The 23349-nt window shown below is 39.0% G+C and overlaps 1 protein-coding gene across 2 annotated transcripts in view; it reads right to left on the bottom strand.

Moving 5' to 3' along the window:
- PTH2R (parathyroid hormone 2 receptor) overlaps window positions 1-23349 on the bottom strand; it is a 235649-nt gene that overhangs the window by 61275 nt on the left and 151025 nt on the right. For both annotated transcript variants that reach the window (XM_071216163.1, XM_058300261.2), the window contains 2 exons: window positions 19799-19859; window positions 14753-14819 (listed from right to left, as the gene is read on the bottom strand). In XM_071216163.1, the coding sequence (XP_071072264.1) occupies window positions 14753-14819; window positions 19799-19859 (128 nt within the window). The remainder of the gene's footprint in view (window positions 1-14752; window positions 14820-19798; window positions 19860-23349) is intronic.

Below are 23349 nucleotides of genomic sequence, written 5' to 3' on the forward strand. Positions count from 1 at the left end.
ACAGACCAACCTCTCTAATGAAATGACGCAAAAATCCTCAAAAAAATACTTGCTAATCATATTCAACAACACATTCAACAAATTATACACCATGACCAAATGGGGTTCATTCCTGGTATGCAAGGATGGTTCAACATAAGAAAATCAATTAATGTAATACACCACATAAACAGATTGAAGGGAAAAAAATCACATGATCATATCTATAGATGCAGAAAAAGCATTTGACAAAATACAGCACACTTTCTTGATAAAAACACAGCAAAAGATTGGAATAGAAGGAAACTTTCTGAACATGATAAAGAGTATGTATGAAAAACCCACAGCTAACATCATTTACAATGGTGAAATCCTATAATCTTTCCCTCTAAGATCAGGAACAAGACAAGGATGCCCACTATCACCCCTCCTATTTAACATAGACTTAGAAGTTCTTGCTCAAGCACTGAGGCAAGAACCAGACATAAAAGGCATCCAAATTGGAAAGGAAGAAGTCAAAATTTCATTATTTGCAGATGATATGATCCTTTACATGGAAAACCCTGAGAAGTCTACAACAAAGTCTCTAGAACCTATCAATGAGTTCAGTAAAGTTGCAGGTTACAAGATAAATGCACAAAAATCAGTAGCATTTCTGTACACCAATAATGAGCAATCTGAGGAGGAAATCAGGAATCAAATACCATTCACAATAGTAAATGAAAATATCAAATACCTAGGAATAAATTTAACTAAAGAGGTAAAAGACTTATACACAGAAAACTACACAACACTGTTCAAGGAAATCAAAGAAGACCTAAATAAACAGAAGAATATTCCCTGTTCATGGATAGGAAGACTAAATATTATTAAGATGTCTATCCTACCAAAACTAATCTACAGATTCAATGCAATCCCAATAAAAATCAACACATCATTATTTAATGAACTAGAGAAACTAACTATGAAATTTATTTGGAAAGGAAAGAGGCCCTGAATAGCCAAAGACATATTGAAAAAGAAAAACGAAATTGGAGGAATCACACTACCTGACTTCAAAACATACTACAAAGCCACAGTAGTGAAAAGAGTATGATATTGGCACAACAATAAGACACATTGACCAATGGAGCTGAATTGAGAGTTCTGATATAGATCCTCATATATACATCCATATGGTATTTGACAAGGCCACCAAATCCTCTCAACTGGGAGAGAATGGCGTCTTCAACAAATGGTGTCTGGAGAACTGGATATCTATAGGTAAAAGGATTAAAGAGGATTACCAACTTACACCTTATACAAAAATCAGCTCAAGATGGATCAAAGACCTAAATATAAGACCCAAGACCATAAAGACCTTGGAAAACAAAGTAGGAAAGTATCTACAGGACCTTGTAATAGGAAACAACTTCATGAACTTCACACCAAAAGCATGAGTAGCAAAAGAACAAATGGATAAATGGGACTTCCTCAAAATTAAAGCCTTCCTCACCTCAAAGGAGTTTATCAGAAAAGTGAAAAGAGAGCCTACACAATGGGAGAAAATATTTGGTAACCATATATCTGATAGGAGACTTACATCTTGCATACATAAAGAACTCCTATATCTTGAAAATAAAAAGACAAACAGGACATTTAAAAAATGGGAAAAAGATTTGAACAGACACTTCTCCAAAGATGATATACAAATGGCTAAAAAATACATGAAAAAATGCTCAAAATCCCTAGCTATTAGGGAAATGCAAATCAAAACAACAATGAGATACCATCTTACTCCCATAAGACTGTCAGCTATCAAAAAATCAGAAGACTACAATTGTTGGACAGGATGTGGAGGAATGGGAACACTCATCCACTACTGGTGGGAATGCAGAAGGATCCAGCCATTCTGGAGGACAATTTAGCAGTTTCTCAAAAAAACTAGCTATAGATTTGCCATATGACCCAGTAACTCCACTGTGGGGTATATACTGAGAAGATCTGAAAACAAGAACACAAACTGATACATGCACACCAATGTTCATAGCAGCACTATTCACTATTGCCAAAAGTTGGAATCAACCCAAATGCCCATCAACAGATGAATGGAAAAATAAAATGTGGTGTATACATACAATGGAATACTACTCAGCTATAAGAGCAAATACAGTACAGACACACATGATAACGTGGATGAATCTTGAGAATCTTATGTTGAGTGAAGCAACCCAGGCATTGAAGGATAAATACTACATGACTCTCTGATATGAAATAAGTAAACCAAGCTGTCTCAGAGAGCTAGAGACTGGATGATAAACTTTAAGGTAGTTGGAGGGTAGAGGAAGGTTGTGAGCTGACAACTACTCAGATGAAATCTATGATAAGCTGGAGGTAAGTATTTGTACAGGGAAGGGATAAAATGGGGGCATAGGGATAACTTTGGGTGGGGCTGTCTGGGCTTTAGGGATGCTAGGGATGGGAGGATGGGTGAGATTGCCCAAGAAATTGGGGAGAGGGTGAGGGGAACATTTGATCATGGGAGATTGTCAGGTATGTGGTTGAAATTGTGGTGCAGACAGGGAGCCAAGAGTGCCTACAGCTGCAAGCAGGAGAATTGCATCCATCATCCATGTGGAATCTAAACCACCTCTTGATGTAGTGGGGGACTGGAATAGCCATCCCAGGTCCACAAGATGGAGAAATAGAGTATGGATTAGAGTGGACTTACTGGTGTTCTTATGGGGAAATATTGTCATTAGTAAGGGAAGAAATTGTAGAAGTGATGTGGAGAGGGTGGACACAGTGGCTGCTGATGGTCGGGAGAGGGAAGAGGAGAAATGGTGTGGGGGCATTTTCAGGAGTTGGAGTTGTTATGGATGGTGCTGCAGGGATGGAGGCTGGACGTTGTGTGTCCTGTCATGGCCCACTGAATGGACTGGGGGAGAGTGTGGACTACAATGTGGACCACTGTCCATGTGGTGCGGTGGTGCTCCAGAATGTGTTCACCAGGTGCAGTGGATGTGCTGCGGTGATGGAAGCAGTTGTTGATGTGGGGGATGGGGTGGAGTGGGGTGGGGTGGAGTGGGGTGGGGTGGGGGGTATATGGAGACCTCATATTTTTTCAATGTAACATTTAAAAGAAAATAAAGAAGAAAAAAAAAGACAGTATATAAAGAGGAAAAAAAAGAAATTGTGGTGCAGAAAAATCTCTTTAGAGAATGTAATATGGAAGGTTGCCTGTTTGGGATGCTTAAGGGAGTGGCATCTGACACAGGGCAAGCTTCTGGGGAGTGTGTGTGTGTTCATTTTGTCATAGTGGATTATATCATTGGGTGGAGACCCATACAATGAGAGTGAAGGTGTACCCACATCCTGGGGAGAACTGATTTCTCAAACAGAGGGAATTCTATCTCTTGAGAGAATTGGTGTCTCCCAATAGGTTAGGGCAGTCCAGTATGTCAAGCCCTCAACATTTGTGCAAGTATCTCTGAATATGGTCCCTCAGGTAATGAAGATTGATTGTCATGGTGGGCCCTGAGGGGAGGGGGAAAGAGGTGTTGAATATTGGAATCAGGGTAATTGTGGGGCAATGGAAGTGTTCCACAAGATCATGCCATGATGGATATAGGCCATGTCAAATTACACCAAAAATATAAACCATAATGTAAAACATAAAATAATTAAAAATTTAGAAAATTGTATAGTCTAAAATATAAATCATGATGTAAATCCAAATGGAACCATGTTTGAAAGCAATCATTTCAATATCTGTACATTACCTTCATCAAATATAATATGAACATGTAAAAAGATCACTGTTGGGGAAGGGACAATGGGTTTGATGTTGGATATGTGGGAGTACCATATATTATATATGTGAATTATTGTGACCTAAAACTTATGTCAAGAGAAACTTAATAATCAGGGGAATTAAAGAAAGAAAGGAGGTGGACACTGAGGAAGAAATGGAAGAAATTGCCTTGCCACTGTATATATAGGGCAACACCTGTAGCAGTAACGAAAAGCAAAATGTCAAAAACAAAGCTTTTTCATTTTTTCATTTCTTTGATACCTCAATTTATTTTTCCTTTATTTAATATTTCTAAATTTCTATGTATTCTATATCTAACCTTTAAACCCATCACTATATTCCATTTTTCTATTAATGGAACCTGGCAGTATATTGGGCTTCCTTTTTGAAAAAGTTTTGGACTACAGAAAAGTTCAACTATAGCAGGGGAGGAGCACTTGTGTAGGTTGTCATTAGTGGGAGGCACATGGTTGGAAGGGAGTTCTCCAGGGCATGTACACAGGGTCCATAGAAAGGTTTGGATATTTTCATAGTGGTAACAACAGATGAGAGAGTGCTGAATTCCTGACCAGGGAAGCCCTATCACACTCCCCAATGGAACAACAACAATCCCCCAAGTACGATGGCAAAGACCAATAAAGATGAAAGGTCCAATGATGAGCCCTTGCTGCTGATGGCTCTGATTATGAGCCTGTGTGCCTGAACTAGGCCTATAGCTCTGGTGTGCCTAAGAATTACCTCCTGAGACCCTCCATGTTTCTCAAATGTGATCACTCTCTAAGCCAAACTCAGCATGTAGAAGCATTGCCTTCTCCCCAGTGTGGGACATGACTCCCAGGGATGAGCCTCCCTGGCACCAAGGGATTACTACCAAGCACCAGCTGATGATGTAACTACAAAAAGACCATGAACAAAGAGGTCAACTCAGACCAGCAGAATATCTCAGCCTACATGTAATATCAGGTGTTAAAAAACTGCTTTTTGACTTTGGATAAAAAAAGGGGGAAATGGAAAGGACAAGTGAGTTTATATGGCTAAGAGTCTCCAAAAAAGAGTTGGGAGGTCATCAGGGGGTGATGCTTATGCATGCCTCAGCAGGGTACCAGAGACAGCCAAGGTAGATGGAAACCCAGGTGCTGGTTCTCCTGAGGGCTACAGTGACCCACAGGTTCTATGGTCAAGGAAGATGGCTCTGGTGTTCAGGGCCATACTTTGGAATTTGTGTTCCTGAATGATGGAGTTGGACTCAGATATGACCTTTCTACATATGCCTCTTCTGTTACTTTTACCAGACCTGTAGTTGGCATTCAGGTTGGTGTATACTCAGGAGACCTGAATCTCTGAACTGTCCATGTGATGGCCAGGCCCTGGGCCTCCGCAGACTTTCAGCTCCTACCCTCTGATTTCCTGGACTTACCCTGGCCACCTGACAGGGAAGTGAAGAGGGTCAACCACCACACCAGGGAGCCAAGAGTGCCTACAGCTGCAAGCAGGAGAATTGCATCCATCATCCATGTGGAATCTAAACCCCCTCTTGATGTAGAGGGGGACTAGAGGTCTACAAGATGGATGAATAGAGTATGGATTAGAGTGGACTTACTGGTGTTCTGCTGGGGAAATGCTGTGATTAGTAAGGGAAGAAATTGTAGTAGTGATGTAGAGAGGGTGGCCACGGTGGCTGCTGATGGTTGGGAGAGGGAAGAAGAGATATGGTGTGGGGGCATTTTCAAGATTTGGAGTTGTCCTAGGTGGTGCTGCAGGGATGGATGCTGGATGTTGTGTGTCTTGTCGTGGCCCACTGGGTGGACTGGGGGAGAGTGTGGACTACAATGTGGACCACTGCTCATGTGCTGCAGCGGTTCTCCAGAATCTATTTGCCAGGTGCTGTGGATGTGCCACAATGATGGAAGAGTTTGTTGATGTGGGAGGGTTGGGTTGGGAGGGGTGGGGGCTATATGGGGAACTCATATTTTTTTAATGTAGCATTTAAAAGAAAATACGGAAGAAGAAAAAAAACTGTTTATGGTAACAAAAAAAAAAAAACTTATGAGATACAGAGAAGGCAGTGCTGAGAGCGAAATTTATAGCCCTAAATGCCTATCTTAAAAAAGAAGAAAGAGTTAAAACAAAAGATCTAATTGAACACCTAGAGAAACTAGAAAGAGAACAGAAAACCAATCCCAAAGGAAGCAGAAAGTAAGAAATAACAAAATTTACAGCCGAAATAAATGAAATTGAGAACAAAAAAAAAAACCAATAGAGAAAATCAACAAAACTAAAACCTGGTTCTTTGAGAAAACCCTTAGCAAGACTAACAAATCAAAAAAAGAGAAGATGCAAATAAATAAAATCAGTAATGAAAAGGAGAATACTATGACAGACCCCAAAGAAATGAAAAGAATCATAAGAGGTCGTTATGAGAAACTGTATGCCAATAAATTAGACAACCTAGACCTAGATGAAATGGACAAATTCCTAAAAACACAAAAAAACCTATGCTGATGTTATAAGAAATACAGGAACTCAACAAACCAATCACAAATAAAGATACTGAATTAGTCATCAAAAAGCCTTCCAACAAATAGAAGTCCAGGACCAAATGGCTTCACAGGTGAATTCTATCAAACATTTCAAGAAGAACTAATACCAATACTGTTTAAATTCTTCCAAAAAATTGAAAAGGAGGAAAAATTATCCAACACATTTTCTTAAGCCAATATCACACTAATACCAAAGCCAGATAAAGATACTACAAGAGAAAAATTACAGACCAGTCTCTCTAATGAACACAGATGCAAAAATTCTCAACAAACTACTTGAAAATAGAATCCAACAGCATATTAAAAAGAATTATACACTATGATCACGTGGGTTTTATTTGTGGTATGCAAAGGTGGTTCAATATAAGAAAATCAATTAAACATAATATGCCACATTAATAAATAGAAGGGGGAAAAAAACACATGATCATCACAATTGATTCTGAAAAGGCATTTGGCAAAATCCAGCATCCTTTCTTGATAAAAACACTTAAAAAGATAGGTATAGAAGGAAAGTTCTCAACATAATAAAGGGTATATATGAAAATCCCACAGCCAATATCATATTCATTGGGGAAAAGTTGAAAGCTTCCCCCCTAAGATCAGGAACAAGGCAAGGATGCCCACTGTCACCACTGTTATTCAAGTTCTAGCTACAGCAACCAGGCAAGGAAAAGAAAAAAACAGCATCCAAATTGGAAAAACTCTCACTATTCACAGATCTCATGATCCTATATTTTTTAAAAGCCCCCACTCAGCTAACATGGAGTTGAAGAATGTCAACCACCACACCATGGAGCCAAGAGTGCCTACAACTGAAAGCAGGAGGAATGCATCCAGCATCCATGTGGAATCTAAGCCCCCTCTTGACATAGATGTGGAATGGACACAACCAATCCAAGGTCCACAGGATGGAGGAATAGAACATAAATTAGAGTGGACTTACTGATATTCTATTCATGAACTATGTGGTTAGTAATTGAAGAAAATGTGGCATTGGTGTGGAAAAAGTGGCCATGGTAGTTGCTGGGTGCAGGGAATGGGAGGAAGAGATGAGATGTGGAGGCGTTTTTGGGACTTGGAGTTGTCCTGGGTGGTGCTGCAGGAACAATTACTGGACATTGTAGGTCCTCCCATGGCCCACTCGATGGAACGTGAGAGAGTGTGGGCTATGATGTGGACCATTGACCATGAGGTGCAGTGATGCTCAGAGATGTATTCACTAAATGCAATGAATGTCTCATGATGATGGAGGAGAATGTTGCTATGGGGGGAGTAGTAGGGTAAGGGGGGTGGGGGGTACATGGGGACCTCATATTTTTTTAATGTAATATTAAAAAAATGAATTAAAAATTTTAAAAAAGCTATTAGAGCTAATAAATGAGTTTAGCAAAGTGGCAATATGCAAGATCAACATGCAAAAATCAGTAGTGTTTCTATACAATAGACAAGAGCAAGCTGAGAAAGAAATCAAGAAAAAAAATCCATTTACAATAACAACAAAAATATTCACATATCCAGGAATCAATTTGACCAAGAATGTAAAGGATCTGTATTCAGAAAACTACAAAACCCTGCTTAAAGAAATCAAAGAAGGCCTACACAAATGGAAGGACATTCCATGTTCATGGACTGAAGACTAATCATCATGACAATGTCAATTCTACTCAAATTGATCTATATATTCAATGCAACACCAATCAAAATTTCAACAGCCTACTTCACAGAAATAGAAAAGTCAATTACCAAATTTATTTGGAAGAGAAAGGGGTCCCAAGTAGCCAAAAATATCCTTAAAAAAAAAAGAAGAGCAAAGTCAGAGGACTCACACCTCCTGACCAAGAAGTGTATTATAAAGCTACAGTGGTCAAAACAGCATGGTACTGGCATAAAGATAGACACATTCATCAATGGAATAGAATTGAGAGTTCAGAAACAGAGCCTCGCTCTATGGTCAAGTGATTTTTGATAAGCCTACCAACTCCACTTTTCTGGGACAGAACAGTCTCTTCAACAAATGGTGCTGGGAGAACTGCATATCCCATAACCAAAAGAATGAAAGAGGACCCCCATCTCACTCTCCATACAAGAATAAACTCAAATAAATCAAAGATCTAAACATATGTTTAGATATGTTTAAAAGTATGTTTGGTGGTTCCTAAGGAAGTTAGATAGAGATCTACCATGTTACCTGGCAATACCTCTACCAGGTATATACCCAGAAGAACTGAGAGCAGTGACATAAACAGACATCTGTACATCGATGTTCATAGCAACATTATTCACAATTGCCAAAAGATGGAAACAACCCAGGTGTCCTTCAACCCATGAATGGATAAACAAATTGTGGTACATACACATGATGGAATATTATGCAGTGGTAGGAAGAAATGAAGTCATGAGGCATAATGACAACATGGATGAACTGGAGGGCATTATGCTGAGTGAAGCAAGCCAAGCACAAAAGAACAAATATTGTATGATTTTTGCTATTATGAACTAAACACATAATAATGAGCAAACTTATGGAGTTGATAGCTAAAATACAATTCACCAGAGAATAGAATGTGGTTAGAGAATGGAAAGTTGAGGTTTTAATCTGTGCAGAATTGGTGAAAAGTTGTTTGGAAATGTTTGGGAATGAATAGAAATGGTGAAAGCACAGCATAGGATTTTTAGTTAGTAGTGCACAAGTCTGTGATAGTGGTTTGTTTTTTGTTGCTTTATTTTTGGAGTAATAAAAATGCTTTAATATTGATTGAAGTGATGAATGCACAACTATGTGATAATACCAAATGCCACCAATTGTACACTTTAGATAAACTGTATGGTTTATGAACAAAACACAATAAAAGGGTGGGTTGGAGGAAAAAAACACCATGTGTAGGATATGGATTATAGGATAAGTATTAATAATAATACTTTGACGGTGCTCCTTCATAATTTTTTTCACATATTTCACAACAGTGCAAGGAATTTGTGGTGGGATAATGTATGGGAGTCCTGTATGATGTTATACATGTTTGTTTTGTAAGTTCACAACATTTATATACAGTTGTTGTTTATGTATGTTCATGTATGGATGATCTACTTCGATAAATTGCTTTTAAAATGAAAAAAAAATTTCATTACCATGAAAAGCTGTTGTAGCTGAGTAACAATTTGTTACATTTAGAGCAATTTATTTTTGGAAAATATTTTCCAATGATTCTAGTTTCTTCAAACATAATTTTAACATATATGAACAAAAAAAACCACACAGAAAACATTACTACATTTAATTTTACATCATTCATTTCCAAAACCAAATAGTTTTACTGACCTCTGTGGTAATCTCTAAAATTCAGTCCTCTTGATATGACTTTTTTCCATTTAGAACCTATGAATGCTCAACGTTTAATTTGTTTTACTCTCTTAAATTTAGTTTCCTTCATATATATCCCTTAGAAATTCTGACCACATTTTATTCAAATTTTACTCCCAGAAACATACATATAAAATAGCAGGATATACACTATTATAGCAGCCTTAGTTAGAGGATTAAGTGAGGAACCCAATTTAGAGTTTTTAATTTTTGGCAAATAATTTTGTGATAGCACATACAAATGATATTTACGTAAGACCTTGCTACATGCAATGCAAGACTCAAAAGCAAACCAACCAGCCTATATCCTAAGGTTAATAGATACAGAAAATTATACATGTAGCCATAAAATTGGAAAGACATTTTTCCCCTAAATTCCAGAAATAGTTTGCCATGTTTTGGAATGCAAGTGACAAGAGCATTAAAATGGTAGTCCAAAAATATTTACTGAGTGGCCACAGTGTGCCAAGAACTTTGCTGGGCACTAAAAATACAAGATTCAGAAAGAACATGGTGATTGTTGACATAAACCTTGCAGTTTAAGTGGGGAAGATGGATGTTCAGCAATCAGAAGCATCATGATCAATGTTAAGAAGGAAAAACCTAGGAAGTGGATGTGGCTCAAGCAGTTGGGCACCTGCCTACCACATGGGAGGTTCTGGGTTTGTTTCCCAGTGCCTCCTCAAGAAGACAAGCAAGCTGATGTGAAGGGTTGGCACAGCAAGCTGACACAACAAGATGACATGATGAGATATAAAACAAGGAAACACAATAAGAGACACAACAAGCAGGGAGCAGAGGTGGCTCAAGTGATTGGGCACCTCCTTCCCACATGGGAGGTCCCGGGTTTGGTCCCCAGTGCCTCCTAAAAAGAAGATGAGCAGACATAGAAAGCACAAAACAAACAGACACAGAGAGCAGACAGCAAGCACAAACAACAAGGGGGTGGGGGAAAATAAATAAAAATAAATCATTTTTTTAAAAAGGATAAACCTCCCTCACCATGCTCTGCAAGTGTTAGTAGGTAACTTAATTCAGATTCGGACATCAAGGAGGCCACAATGACGAAGTGACATTTAAAGTGATTGGAACTCAGTGTGGGAGGGGTGCGGGCATGCTTGGCAGGGTCTTCTCTGGATCGTCAGAGATGTTCGATTTTATTGTAAGGGCACAGTAGTACAGTGGGTGTGGGCATTGAGCTTGAAATTAGCGTCCCAGATCCACCCCACAATAGCTGCATGACCTTGGACAAGGTACTTACAATCTCTGTCTCTTTTTAAATGAGAAAGCCTCAGAGTTATTGAGAGGATTGGATTAATTGATATGAATAAAGGACTTAAAACAGTGAGTGCCCAGTACATGGTAAGCACTTGCTCTTACCCTCATCCCCCTTCCTGTGTTCACCACACAGCACAAGCCAGAAGGTCGGCAACGCGCAGGGCGCGTGGAGAGGGAGTTCTGGGCTCGCCTCTGCCCTCCTGCCTCCGTCAGCATTGGCAAGCTGCAGCCCCTCTGACTCTACTGTAAAACAGTAGCCTGGGCTACCTGATCCTTAAGATCCTTCAAGGCTCCGAAATGCCAGGAGAATACATAAGAGACTCTTCTTGGAAATGACTGCTAAACATTCAGTGCTCAGTGACTTCGGCTTCGGCTCAGGAGCAAGAAATTTGGAAAGAGCTTTGCTCCCACCCTTAAAATAAAGAAATGCTAGATCATCTGCAAAACAATTTTTTTTTCCCAATTCGTGGGAAAGCAGAGGTCATAGCATTATAACCTGAAATCTAAGGAAAGACTGGTGCCTCCAAGGAAAGGCAGGATGCTTGTGCTTGCTTCCCTAAAGCAGAGGCCAGAAGCGACAGGCAGCTAATGTAAGAGAAAATATTTAACAAATTGTGAAAGGTCAAGTGTGGGCTGGGAGCTACAGACACAAGGAGTCGCACCCACTGAGAGGCTCTTTTCCGTGGGCCTTGCGGGGTGCTTAGGAGAGAGATGGGGGCATGTCAGAGGTCCCTCCAGTGCAGGCCTGGGAGAGAAACCAGGGCTGGGGGACGGCATGAGGCCTGCCTGCTCGCTCACTGCCCCCCGGCCCTGTACCATCTCCCCTATGGAACAAAGGTGAAGGGCAGCAAACCCTGTCATCCTAGGACACAGGGGAAGAGCCACCGTGGCTGGGGAAGTGGAAAGAAAAACACCCTGACAACGGAGCGGGAACTCAGGCCTCCCGGCCCAGCAGCACTGAGGAGACCCCGCCCCATACCCAGAGGCAGGGTGAACCGGAAGTCCTCACCCCATCCCAGCAGAGCCGGCCTCAAGGGCCTGTCACCTGGGCAATCACACAGGGCCCCACGCTTAGCAGGGACTCAGGCTTGGTGTAGTGCTCCCCTGTCAGGATCTTGAAATTTTTTTAACAAGGGTCCCTGCATTTTCATTTTGCACTGGACCTTGCAAATGAGGTAGCCAGGCCTGTCCCCCAGGTCCCCACCAGGCCAGCAAGCCAGTAGCCAGTAACAGCTTCTACTGTGGGGGGAGAAGCATGAACAGAGACCGACTGTCAGGGGTGAAGCAGGAATAGAGACCCGGAGCAAAGAGAAGGCCTAAAGCTGAAGGCAGAGCAGATGCTGAGAAAATCTCTGGCAAACCAGCCCCCTCCCTAAGCACGAGGTAACACAGACGCCTGGGTGCACTGTTAGATTTTTGACCAATCTTTGGGGACAGTGACTCCATAGCCATTAGTTGCAGTCAAAAATGGGTTTTAAAATGAAAACTCAATGGGCAAATAAGTAAAAATTAAAGGAGAGACTATATTTGATTCAACAAAGATATTTATCATGCTGTTGCTTAAAAAACAAATGCAGTTATTTGTGGGACTGAGTCTTAGAAATGGATGCAAGAAATATAAGATTTTTACTAACTAAAAATACTTAAATTGGACCACTGCTTTAAAGGAATAATAAAATTAAAACTTTCTAACATGAAAAATAAAAATATTAATAACCGATACTTACAGTGCAATGCTCAGCTACTGTGCAAGTGATCTAATGAAAACGCATTTAATCAATGACATATATTACTATCTCATTTTACAGATGGCAAGTGGACCCTGAATTTAAATAACTTGCCCAAGGCAAGCCTGCACAACAAAACAAACCTCACCTCTATAGATAAGGGCAGGCCTGCAATTCTAAACCAGGCAGCCTGCCCCAGAGTCTGGACACTGAACTACAGCAACACTTTCAAAATCACACCCCAGAGAGGCCAGACCTCCTCCGTCCTTCATGCTGTGCCCACGGGCATCTAAAATTGCTATACAGGCCATTGTGCACTGGTGTTTCCAGAGCTTTGCCCTCTCTTTACGTTTTTGCCCAGGCCCTAAGGGAAGGACCACACAGTGTCAGCCAGGTATACGCACAGGCGCCCTAACTTACTGTTGGCCTATATTGCCAGCAGGTCATTGGGATGACCGTGGGATGCAATCAAATTTAAATGTAAAATTAATTTAATCAAATATTTTTAAATTCAAGAATGGGACTCACATAAGAAGAAAATGAAAGTGAAAATAAAAACATTCTATTATACTTTTCTCACCTCGTGGTTTATTGTGTTTGAATAGAAGGTGACTCATGGAATGGTTTACCTGGAAAATTACAAAATTAAGAACTTAATAACTTTTGAAATTTAAATCTCTATTTCTTGATTGCAAAGTGAAGCCCTTCTAATTTTAAAAATATAGGTAATACTAAAAAAGTTTAATAGCAGGATAAAAATGGCCTCCAATAGCCATTATATCATTTTGGTAGATATCTTTACAACCCTTTTTAAAGGAATTAGATAAATGACAAACTAGGCTTTATGAAGACATTAAAATTAAAATTATAAGAGTTTATAATTTTAAGTCATTTATTCATTCCAGAATCCATTTTTGAGCTTCTCCTAGGATATAGGGAATCAGGTCTAATTAGATAATAGGATGCTTTTCCCCCATTTAATGCCCATGGGCTTCTGAAATAAGAATGGCTTTTTTATCTCTTCTATTTTTCTTTCTGTATTTTTCCCATGAGGTAAATGCTTTTATCCAACTCTTTGGATAGATGCCACAAAGCCTCAACCACATTAGTAGCTGTCCCTTCCTTCTGAATCCAGCATGTCAATATATTAACAATCTGTATGACACATTGTCCATGGGAAAGCAAAATCAGAAAAATTAAAAAATGGAGACCAAAGAAAGACAAAAAGAATTACTTAAAAATGAGATTGCTAAATTATTCTCAAATGATTTAACATTTAATATTAGGACTTGGTTCCATTTTTAAGATGCTTATAATATAATCTTGTATATATACACGAAAGCCAAGAAAACACAAGGTGGCATAATCATCTAATCAAACTCCAGAGAAGCTGATGCCATAAAGCCATCCAGGAAGATCAAGAGATAACATTTGGTGTATTTTGAGAGACACAGGAAGGTACAATTTTGCTTTCCTCTACAATATAGATAAAACAAATAGTTGAAATAACCCAGGGAGATAAGGTCCAGTGCAACAGGTATTGCTGACTCTAGCCTTTTTTTCTATTACCTGATGGACAGGATTCCACAGGATATGCCTTGGTATGGAAACCACTTAACTCCTATCTTGGGGATACACACCAATTCAAGACTTTAGTGCTTTATAAGGAATCACACCCTCATTCTTTACTCTCAAGAATTCCTCTTCTCTTCTGCTATTCTACTTGCCCTTTCCCTCCTGAGCAACTATCAGGTGAAAAGGGGGAAGAGTTTTGGGACTTTCCAACTCCCTGGGCATATAAATGTTCATAGATATTTTGAAACCCCAGAATTGCCCCCAAGTGCAAGCTAACTAAAGAGAGGGTATGTGCTTTCTGAATTGATCTCTCAGTGTCAACCAGGGATAAAGATCTGTTCTGGTCTGGCTCTCCCAACAGCTCTTGTCATATAGTGAGTTTCACAAACCTATTTTAGAATAAAACAACAGACAACAAACCTCTTTCTCTGGGTTTTAGCAACAATTTACTTATTCATCCTTTAAAAAAAAAAACTCAATAAGCTTTTAAACTTACTCCAATAGCTGCTAGTATTGGGGCTTGATAAATCCACTTAATGCCTCCAGCACTAAGTTCCCAGCACCTGAGACATGAAAAAGAACTTTTATGAGTAAATTGGCAAAGCAAATAGGCAGTGAGAATTACATAGCATTTTAAGTTTTACCAAAAACACCAAGCTCCAGCTTCAAAGTAAACAATGAACAGGTTTAAAAAAAAAATTATCTTAAAATGCCTTAACTTGTGGCATGTGTGGTGGGGAAGAGGGGCAGGGGCAGGTTATTTGCCAGCCCTTGGAGATAAGTAGAGTCCCATAAATATTGGTGAATAATTCTTATATTGGCCAGTTTTCATGTTTCTAGAGCCACACAAAAAAACTATAATTTCCTAAAACTAATGAAATTGATACTTTATTTTTATTATCACTGGAATGAGCACATAACAATTAAAGCTTTTTGATAGTCTTCTCATTTTCAGAAGTTACATCAATGCCATTGTATAACTCTGTAAGTCGTAGCATACTGGCAATAATGCAAATGACTTTTCTGCACAGAAATGCATTAGAAAACTAAATAGAAATTATTTTTGTCCATAGAAATACAAATTAACTGTGTCTGGTGGAATATTATTATTTATTAATGCCCTGGGTATTAACCAGTTTTTGCATTTATTTGTACATTTCTTCTAGCACTCATTTTGCTACATATAAATATGTGGTTCTTTGAACCTACTCTTACTAATTCTCTTAATTAATGAATTAAAAAATATTTGACAGGTATTCATTATATATTTGTATGAGATTCATCTTTTCTTTTTAAAGATTTTTTTTTTTTTTATTCCTCCCTACACCCCTCCTTTGTTTGCAGTCACTGCCTCCTCTCTGTGTTTGCTCATCTTCTCTTTAGGAGGCACCAGGAACCAAACCTGGGAACTCCCATGTGGGAGAGAGGCACTCAATCGCTTGAGCTGCCTCAGCTTCCTGGTTTGTTGTATCTCTCGTTGTCTTTCCTCTTTGTGCTCTTTTGCTGCATCAGATCACAGTGCCTGCCTACAACACCACCTTGCCTTCTCCAGGAGGCACTGGGAACCGAACCCAGAACCTCTCATATGGTGGTAGGTGGAAGCCCAATCTCTTGAGACTTATCTGTTTCCCAGAAGATGGTACAAGTTTTCTATGCAATTTCCAATGTCACTGTGTAAATACAGGTCTGAAGCTTGGTCACCACCCAGATGCTTGGTGAAGGTGGAACAAAGAAAATGGCCGTTGGGCAAGCCTATGGAAAGAAAGGGTGGACCCCCATGTGGCCCCAAGAAACCATTGTCTTAAGAATGACTCTCAGACTTTGACGTCTAGTGAAGCATGTCCTGCAGGTTTACTGGACTATAGAGAACTCATGTTTCCCTCCCAATTTCTCCTTATGATAATGGAAATGTTTATCCTTTGTCCATCTGTGTATTGGAAGCAGATAAATTGGTAAGTTTCAAAGGTCTACAGCCAGGTGGGACTTTGCCTCAGGACAAACTATGTCTTTAAATTAATTGTGATGTGATTTTATACTTGCATTGTTACTGATTTAAGGTTTTTTGAATATTGTAATGTCTTCTTGGAATTCAAAGGGTAGAATGGAGCAGATTGGCATTATTTATGAATTCCAGAAATAGATATTGGACTATGTCTGTGAACTGGTCTGGGCATATTAGGTTGTATTGGATTCAGACATTTCGCTTTTACTTGATTAAATAATGACTAAGGTTTTGATTGTGCCACAGAAGTAGTATGTTGAGTCCCCACCTGCCAAGAGGGTGGGTACTCACAGAGAAAATGATAAGGCACAGGAGTTAGTTGGAGTTCTGAGAGGGAGCCCGGGAAATAAGCATAAAGAGGATCAAAGCAGCTGAGCCTGGAGAGAATCGAGCCCCAGCAAGAGAGACAGAGCTGGTTGCCTGATAGTCTAGAGCTGGCCTTGTGGAGAGAGCAAGGCAGCTGAGCCCAGAAAGAAACAAGCCCCAGGAGAGAGGAACCCAAGAAACCTGAACTCTAGGCAGACATCAGCAACTATGTTGCTCCAATTCCTAGCGACTTTGGTAAGGGAAGTAACTTATGCTTTATGGTCTGGAAACTGTAAGTTTCTACCCAAATAAATACCCTTTATAAATGCCAACAGATTTCTGGTACTTTTGCATCAGCACCCCTAAAGAAATGCACACAACTGGAGGACTCTACCCAAAGTCCCTCTGAACCAATTAAAAGCCTTTACCAGGCAGCCTACAGTTGGCCATGAGGTGTGACGGACAGACAGAAGTACAGAGTAAAACTACATGTTTACATGTTTACATCTTTTTCCAGATGGGAAGTCAGGCTGAGAGAAATTGCTATAACTAACAAATGGAAAAGAAGTGGTATCTCCTAATAACTCATTATTTGCTGTAACTCAGGGTTTAACATTGCTTACTAGATGTTTAGCAAATGGATGAAAATAACCACAGCACCAAGCATTGGAAAATTCTCTATTTTAAAACATAGATATTTCTCTTGTGCCCATATGAAATTAATAGTTTTGTTGAAAATATTTACACATACACATCAAGAAAAACAAGCTGAACTATAACAAAGGGCTGATTATTTGATACAGATATGAGATGCTACAAGACTTTTAAAAGGAAAGATTTTATATGTTGGGATAGTAGGCAGAGAACCTGGAAGTTATTGGTCTCCTTTATGAACAGCATGAAATACAGATACATTTAATTCTATAATGTGAATGAGAAAAAGGTGTGCTAGTGGACCACACCATATGTATGCATGCAACTGCAAATGCACAATGGGTCATTTCTCAACAAAATATATGAACTAAAAAAAGGTACATGCTAGGTGACTATTTCTGAGTTTAGAGAGCATAAGGAACTAGGACCAAATTGTGAAAGGATCAAAGGATAGATACAATGAAGCAGATATTAGTTCAACATAAGAAAAACAATCCAGCTTATAATGGACATCATACACTCCTGACACCAGGTGTGTCAAACAACTGAAGGACGGGCAGTTTTCAGTGCCACTTATTTCAATAGAAACATCTAATCTTCCCATAATAATATTGAATGCCTAAGGGTGTTTAAAAGCTCAACCTCTCTTCTGCAATCAAATTCCTTTTCTACCACTTACTAGCTGGGCAACCTTGGGCACAGCTTTTCTGTCCTCATCTCATTGGACTGAAAGAGGTTTCAATTAAATTAATGTTTGTAAAACTCTTAGAAAAGTACCTGGAATGTGGTCAGCACTAAGAAACACTAGCTACAATTTTCATTATTGTCTTTCTCATCTTTGTTCTCCACATGTTGATAATGATATTTATAAAATGTAAAATTTCTCTCATTATCACGGAACTTAAAACATTCCAGTGGCTCTTTGTTTATTTATTTATGTTAATGTTGGGGTCAAAACCCAAGCATGGCTTATGAGAATCTAGACAGTCTGGCCCCCACTCCCTTCTACCTCATCCAAACACTCTAACTTTAATGAAGTCAAGGACTCCTTCACCTTGACAGTATAAACATCCAAATATAAGCTAGGATTAAAGGAAGGATTGGTACTGCTTTTAAATGGGACAACAATAAACAAAAAATGTTATGCTTTCTTATTGTTTAATCAGACATTACCTGTAAGCATAAACTAATGAAGCAATGACAGGAATAGTAATACTTGCTAAAGAGTATTTATTTAGCACTTACCACCAGTAAATTCCAAACACAGGTACTTTACATTTATTACTTCGTTTATCTTACAACAGCACAATGAAGAGAGATATTCATTTTATCTGCATTTTAGAGGAGAAAACCATATGTCTGCTGTCCTACAGCCAAGAAGTGATGGAATCACGCCTATTAAGTCCCTGTATCTGAGTGCTCCTCATTATGCTTCAGTGTGTCCTGTCTGCCAGGCATTGTGCTAAGTGGTTCATGTGCATTAATGTTATTTATATGCAATTTTCTCTGTTTCATAAATGAAAACTACTACACAAAGAGATTATACTTTTTCCCAAGATTCCAAAACCAGCAGTAGCTAAACCATGATTCTAACTCAGATCTGAGTACATGTAAAGAATGAGTCCTTTACTATCACCCAGCATTGTTGCCTTATGCTCTTAAATGCTACATTAAATTAAACCCAAACTACCTTGTTCAAGGAACAATGGATTCCACTTCTAATATGCATTTGTTGTATTGTTTAAAGATATTTAATTCTGCTATAGAGGACAAGAAAACAAATGGGATGGATGAAATTCATAAGTTGCATCAAAAATAAGTAAGTAATAAAACAGAGCACACATATTAAACATAGGTATTAAATGTGAGGCAACTGGGCACTAAACTTTCATGAAATACTAAATATATGCAACACAAAATATTCCTGATACATATGAAGTGCTCGAAATTCTTGACGTATTAATTCAGCAACTGATTGGTGACAACCATTCCCACATGTCTTGCCCAAAGAACATAAATAAAACTCAGAGCTGTTCAACAGACTAACTGGCAAGTTACAGCTATCACTGGTTGTACTTGCCCTTGCATATCCCTGATAGAGCAAATTTATATCAATTGTCCAGGGCACCTTCCGTCTGGGGACCCCCTTGTTTGAACCTCAGCTCTGGTCCTCATCATCACACCATCAGTGGGAAAAGCTGATATAGCAGAGAGAGAGGACATATGAATAGCATGTATGGCCAGACTTGGAGAGTGTGGTCCTTCAATTTGCTTGTACCCTAATCTAAGTGTGGTAACTTACCCTTGTCTGTCCCCCATTGCTTCTCATGGTGCATTTTAAATTGCTGTCATAAACCACAGGGTTCGAACATCTTATTCTGGTCTGTGAGCCTTTCTGTCCCATGACCTCTAGGGTAGATTGCTGGTAGCATATTGGAGGTTACCATTGTATCAAGGTAATTTCCCACTTGACATCCCTAACGGGTGGTATCATCAAGAACAGCAGTAAGTGTGAATCCTAAACAGCAGTCTGAATAGTGAGAAAACCTGACGTTCTCTGCTTTCTTCTTTTTCACTCACCTTGCATCAGCCAGTGTTGCTCGTGCCACAGCCCAGGCCACAACAAATGCTGCTGGAAACCCTGTAATTAGAAAAGGATGCCAAGCCATACTTTTTAAATGAAGTTGTTTCTTCACCACATATAAGAATATGCTATTCAAGTTTAGAGAAAAAAACAGACAAGAGAAGACTCCATGAGCAAACAAGAAAAGTTCACCTAATTTTCATCTAGCCCATCTGAGAAATGAGCCAGGAACATTAATGTTATTTGTTCTTGAAAGTCTAAAGATGATGGCTGGCCCAATTTTCACTTGAGGGATGTAGGGTCAAGTTATGTTTGGAGGGGACTGACGTTCCAGAAACGGGCACAGCAAATGCTTTTGCTTGACCTCTTACCACACTGACAGCCACAGGCTTTGAAGAGGAGGAGGCACGAGGCCAATGTGTGAGTTGCTGCGAGGAGGATGCTGTTTTTTTAAATTAAAACTTTCTAGTTTTAAAAGTTGAAGGGGAAGAGAGGCTTTTACCAGACGTTATAAAATCACGGTGTTTTGATAAGTTTTGTCTCTTCCTTTCTTGGTTCATTAAAGTATTTGCATGCATTAATAGCTTAATGAAGGGTGTGGTTGTGCGAGTTGATGATTTGAGCAAATTTGTCCTGCATAAATGTTAAGTACCTTGTGGGCTTGCAATGTCAGATCCATTATACTAACTTTTCACAAGCCCTTTGCCCCAGTACCAGGTGACTGTGCAGTTCGTGCTATAGTTGATGAGCTTCTGGATAGTTGATGAGACTCACAAACCATATTTATGGGCACTGCAGTACAGGACCAAAGGGTTTGACAGATGACTTCTCATAATGCAGCCTTTATGAAAGAGGTTTAAACGAAGGACATAGAGACCATAATGTAAACAATATAGAAGCCAGGAAGCACCTTACAAATGGAGAAAAAAAAGTTTTAAATCTAATTTAGAATTTAACCTCAGCTTGCATGTGTGGCTATTGATATTTATGTTTCTATGTTTCAAATGCTTTTATTGTTTGTATATAACTCTTTTTTTAAAAAATCTTCTCAAATTCTATGTTCTAGGAAATTTTGTGAAACTTGATCTACCCAATTCTGATTATTTCTTAGGCTCAGCTTGCATATTCCATCTATCTATCTATCTATCTATCTATCTATCTATCTATCTATCTATCTAGCCATCTAGCCATCTATCTATCCATACATACATACACACATACATACATACAACCATTCATCCATTAAGCATTTATTAAGTGCCTATTTATGTGTCAAGGATCATTTTGATCTCAGAAGACAAAACAATGAATAGATAGACAATAGCCCTCTTTTTCTTCTACAAAAGTTATGCATGATATTCTGATGGAAGAGGAAAATTAATAAAACAACTTTGGTTATCAATTAGTTCCATGAAGAAAATAAAATATCGACACCATGTTATGGGGGTGGCACTGCTCCTTCCAAGAGGAAGGCTAGAAAAGGCTACCATAGACTCCTTTGCTGAGCTGCTGTCTTGGCTGTATTTAAAAAATATTCTGTGTTTGATCCAAATGTTCATATTTTCTTAATTTCAGGTCTTTATCTTCTGCTCCCTTAAAATCTTTTGATCAGGCAGTTTCCTAAATGACGTTCTACAAAACAACGATCAGTGCTCCTGTTTTGCATTATGCTGTAGATGACAATTATCTTGCTCATCCTCATGCACAGCATAGAGGCAACCAGGGAGGAGTAAAACAAGAAAACCGCTTCAAAGATTTTCAATTGCCAATCTTGGTATCACATTATTATGTAACTTAGAACACACAAATATAGAAAAAATGTTCAAAAGTAAATGTAAATGTTATTCAATGTATGTGTTAACCTTGAGAGTGAGTTCTTTTCATAATTCAGCACAAAATAGTGACTCTGAGAGAGAGACTACCCTGGTCTAAGAATAAATAGACTTGAGTGTGGATGTGGCTCTAATACTATTTTTTATATATCGGGATTCAGTTTATTCTTCTTTAAAATGGTTTGGATTAATTTAATTGTAGTTGAAAACGTTTTAGCAATTAAACCCTTTCTTCAAATTAAAATTTATGTGGAAGCCCACTGCATAAAACTGATAAAGGCAGAATGGCTTTGAAGCCAAAGAGAGGGACTAGGTAATCTCCTCTTCGACACTACAGAGGCTTCATGGAACCTAACATCAGATTCACGCTCCTCTCCTCCTGTGATGCCATTAGAATATTATAAACTCATAGCATATCTTAAGAAAAGAGATAGTCCAAAAAATTAGAGACCCATCATGACATAGGGAGTCCTAGGTTTGTTCTAGATACACAATGTCTTACTAATCAGAGAACTTGGCTTCTCCTGGATAGCCAGTTCACACTGACTGCTCAGATATGAAGCTCCTGGTTATGACTCCAGTTTGCCTTTCTAGTCTTTGCAGGATGGTAGATTTCAATACCCATTAACCTTCTTTTTCAGTCTTTAAGGAACCTAGGATGTCTTTCCATCTGATTTTGGCAGAACTATCCTCAAGTCTTATAGAACTCTAAGCCAATACTGAATAAGTACATCTCATTCTCTGTTAGGAAAATTGCAGGGCCTTTGAAAGGCTGTCATTGCTACAAAGAAGAGTCTTATTTATGGAATTTTAAAGGGGCTAACTACCTCCTCCTGAAATAAAATTATTACAAGAAACAAAAAATCTTTTAAAAATATCTAATTTGTAGTCTCAAAAATGCTCTAGCAGTCATTATGAAAAAGGACCAGTCTTAAACACAGAAGAGCTACAATGGCAAAGAAAACATATTTGCTCAATTAAATATTGCCAGTAGGCAGACACTGCAGAAAATCAAACTGGTGGAGAGGAGAGGGAAAAGTAGGGCTCAAGAAGAAGTAAATTGTGGCTAAAAACGACTGGCAATGAATCTTGAAACCAGGTGAACCCAAAGAGGTAATACATAATTGTTATAAAAGTGACTCTAAAGTTACTATAATTTATTTTCTTTTAGAAAGGTAGTAATCTATATTATTTTATTTATTTATTTATTTATTTTTAGTAATTTTAGATATTAACCCTTTTGGCTAACTTTTTTTTTTCTCTCTCTCTCCTTACCCCCCCGCCCCAGTTGTCTGCTCTCTGTGTCCATTTGCTGTGTGTTCTTCTGTGACCGCTTCTATCCTTATCAGCGGCACTGGTAATCTGTGTTTCTTTTTGTTGTATTATCTTGTTGTGTCAGTTCTCCATGTGGGTGGCGCCATTCTTAGGCAGCCTGCACTTTCTTTTGCGCTGGGTGGCTCTCCTTACGGGGTGCACTCCTTGTGCGTGGGGCTCCCCTACACGGGGGACACCCCTGCATGGCACGGTACTCCTTGCGTGCATCAGCACTGCGCATGGGCCAGCTCCACACAGGTCAAGGAGGCCCGTGGTTTGAACATTGGACCTCCCATGTGGTAGGCAGACGTCCTATCCACTGGGCCTAGTCCGCTTCCTAATTTTAAATGATTAGGAGTAAAACCCCAAATTATATTCTAAAAGTCTGAGACAAGTGATAA

This window comes from Dasypus novemcinctus, chromosome 7 (assembly GCF_030445035.2).
Source record: "Dasypus novemcinctus isolate mDasNov1 chromosome 7, mDasNov1.1.hap2, whole genome shotgun sequence".
Classification (NCBI taxonomy): domain Eukaryota; kingdom Metazoa; phylum Chordata; class Mammalia; order Cingulata; family Dasypodidae; genus Dasypus; species Dasypus novemcinctus.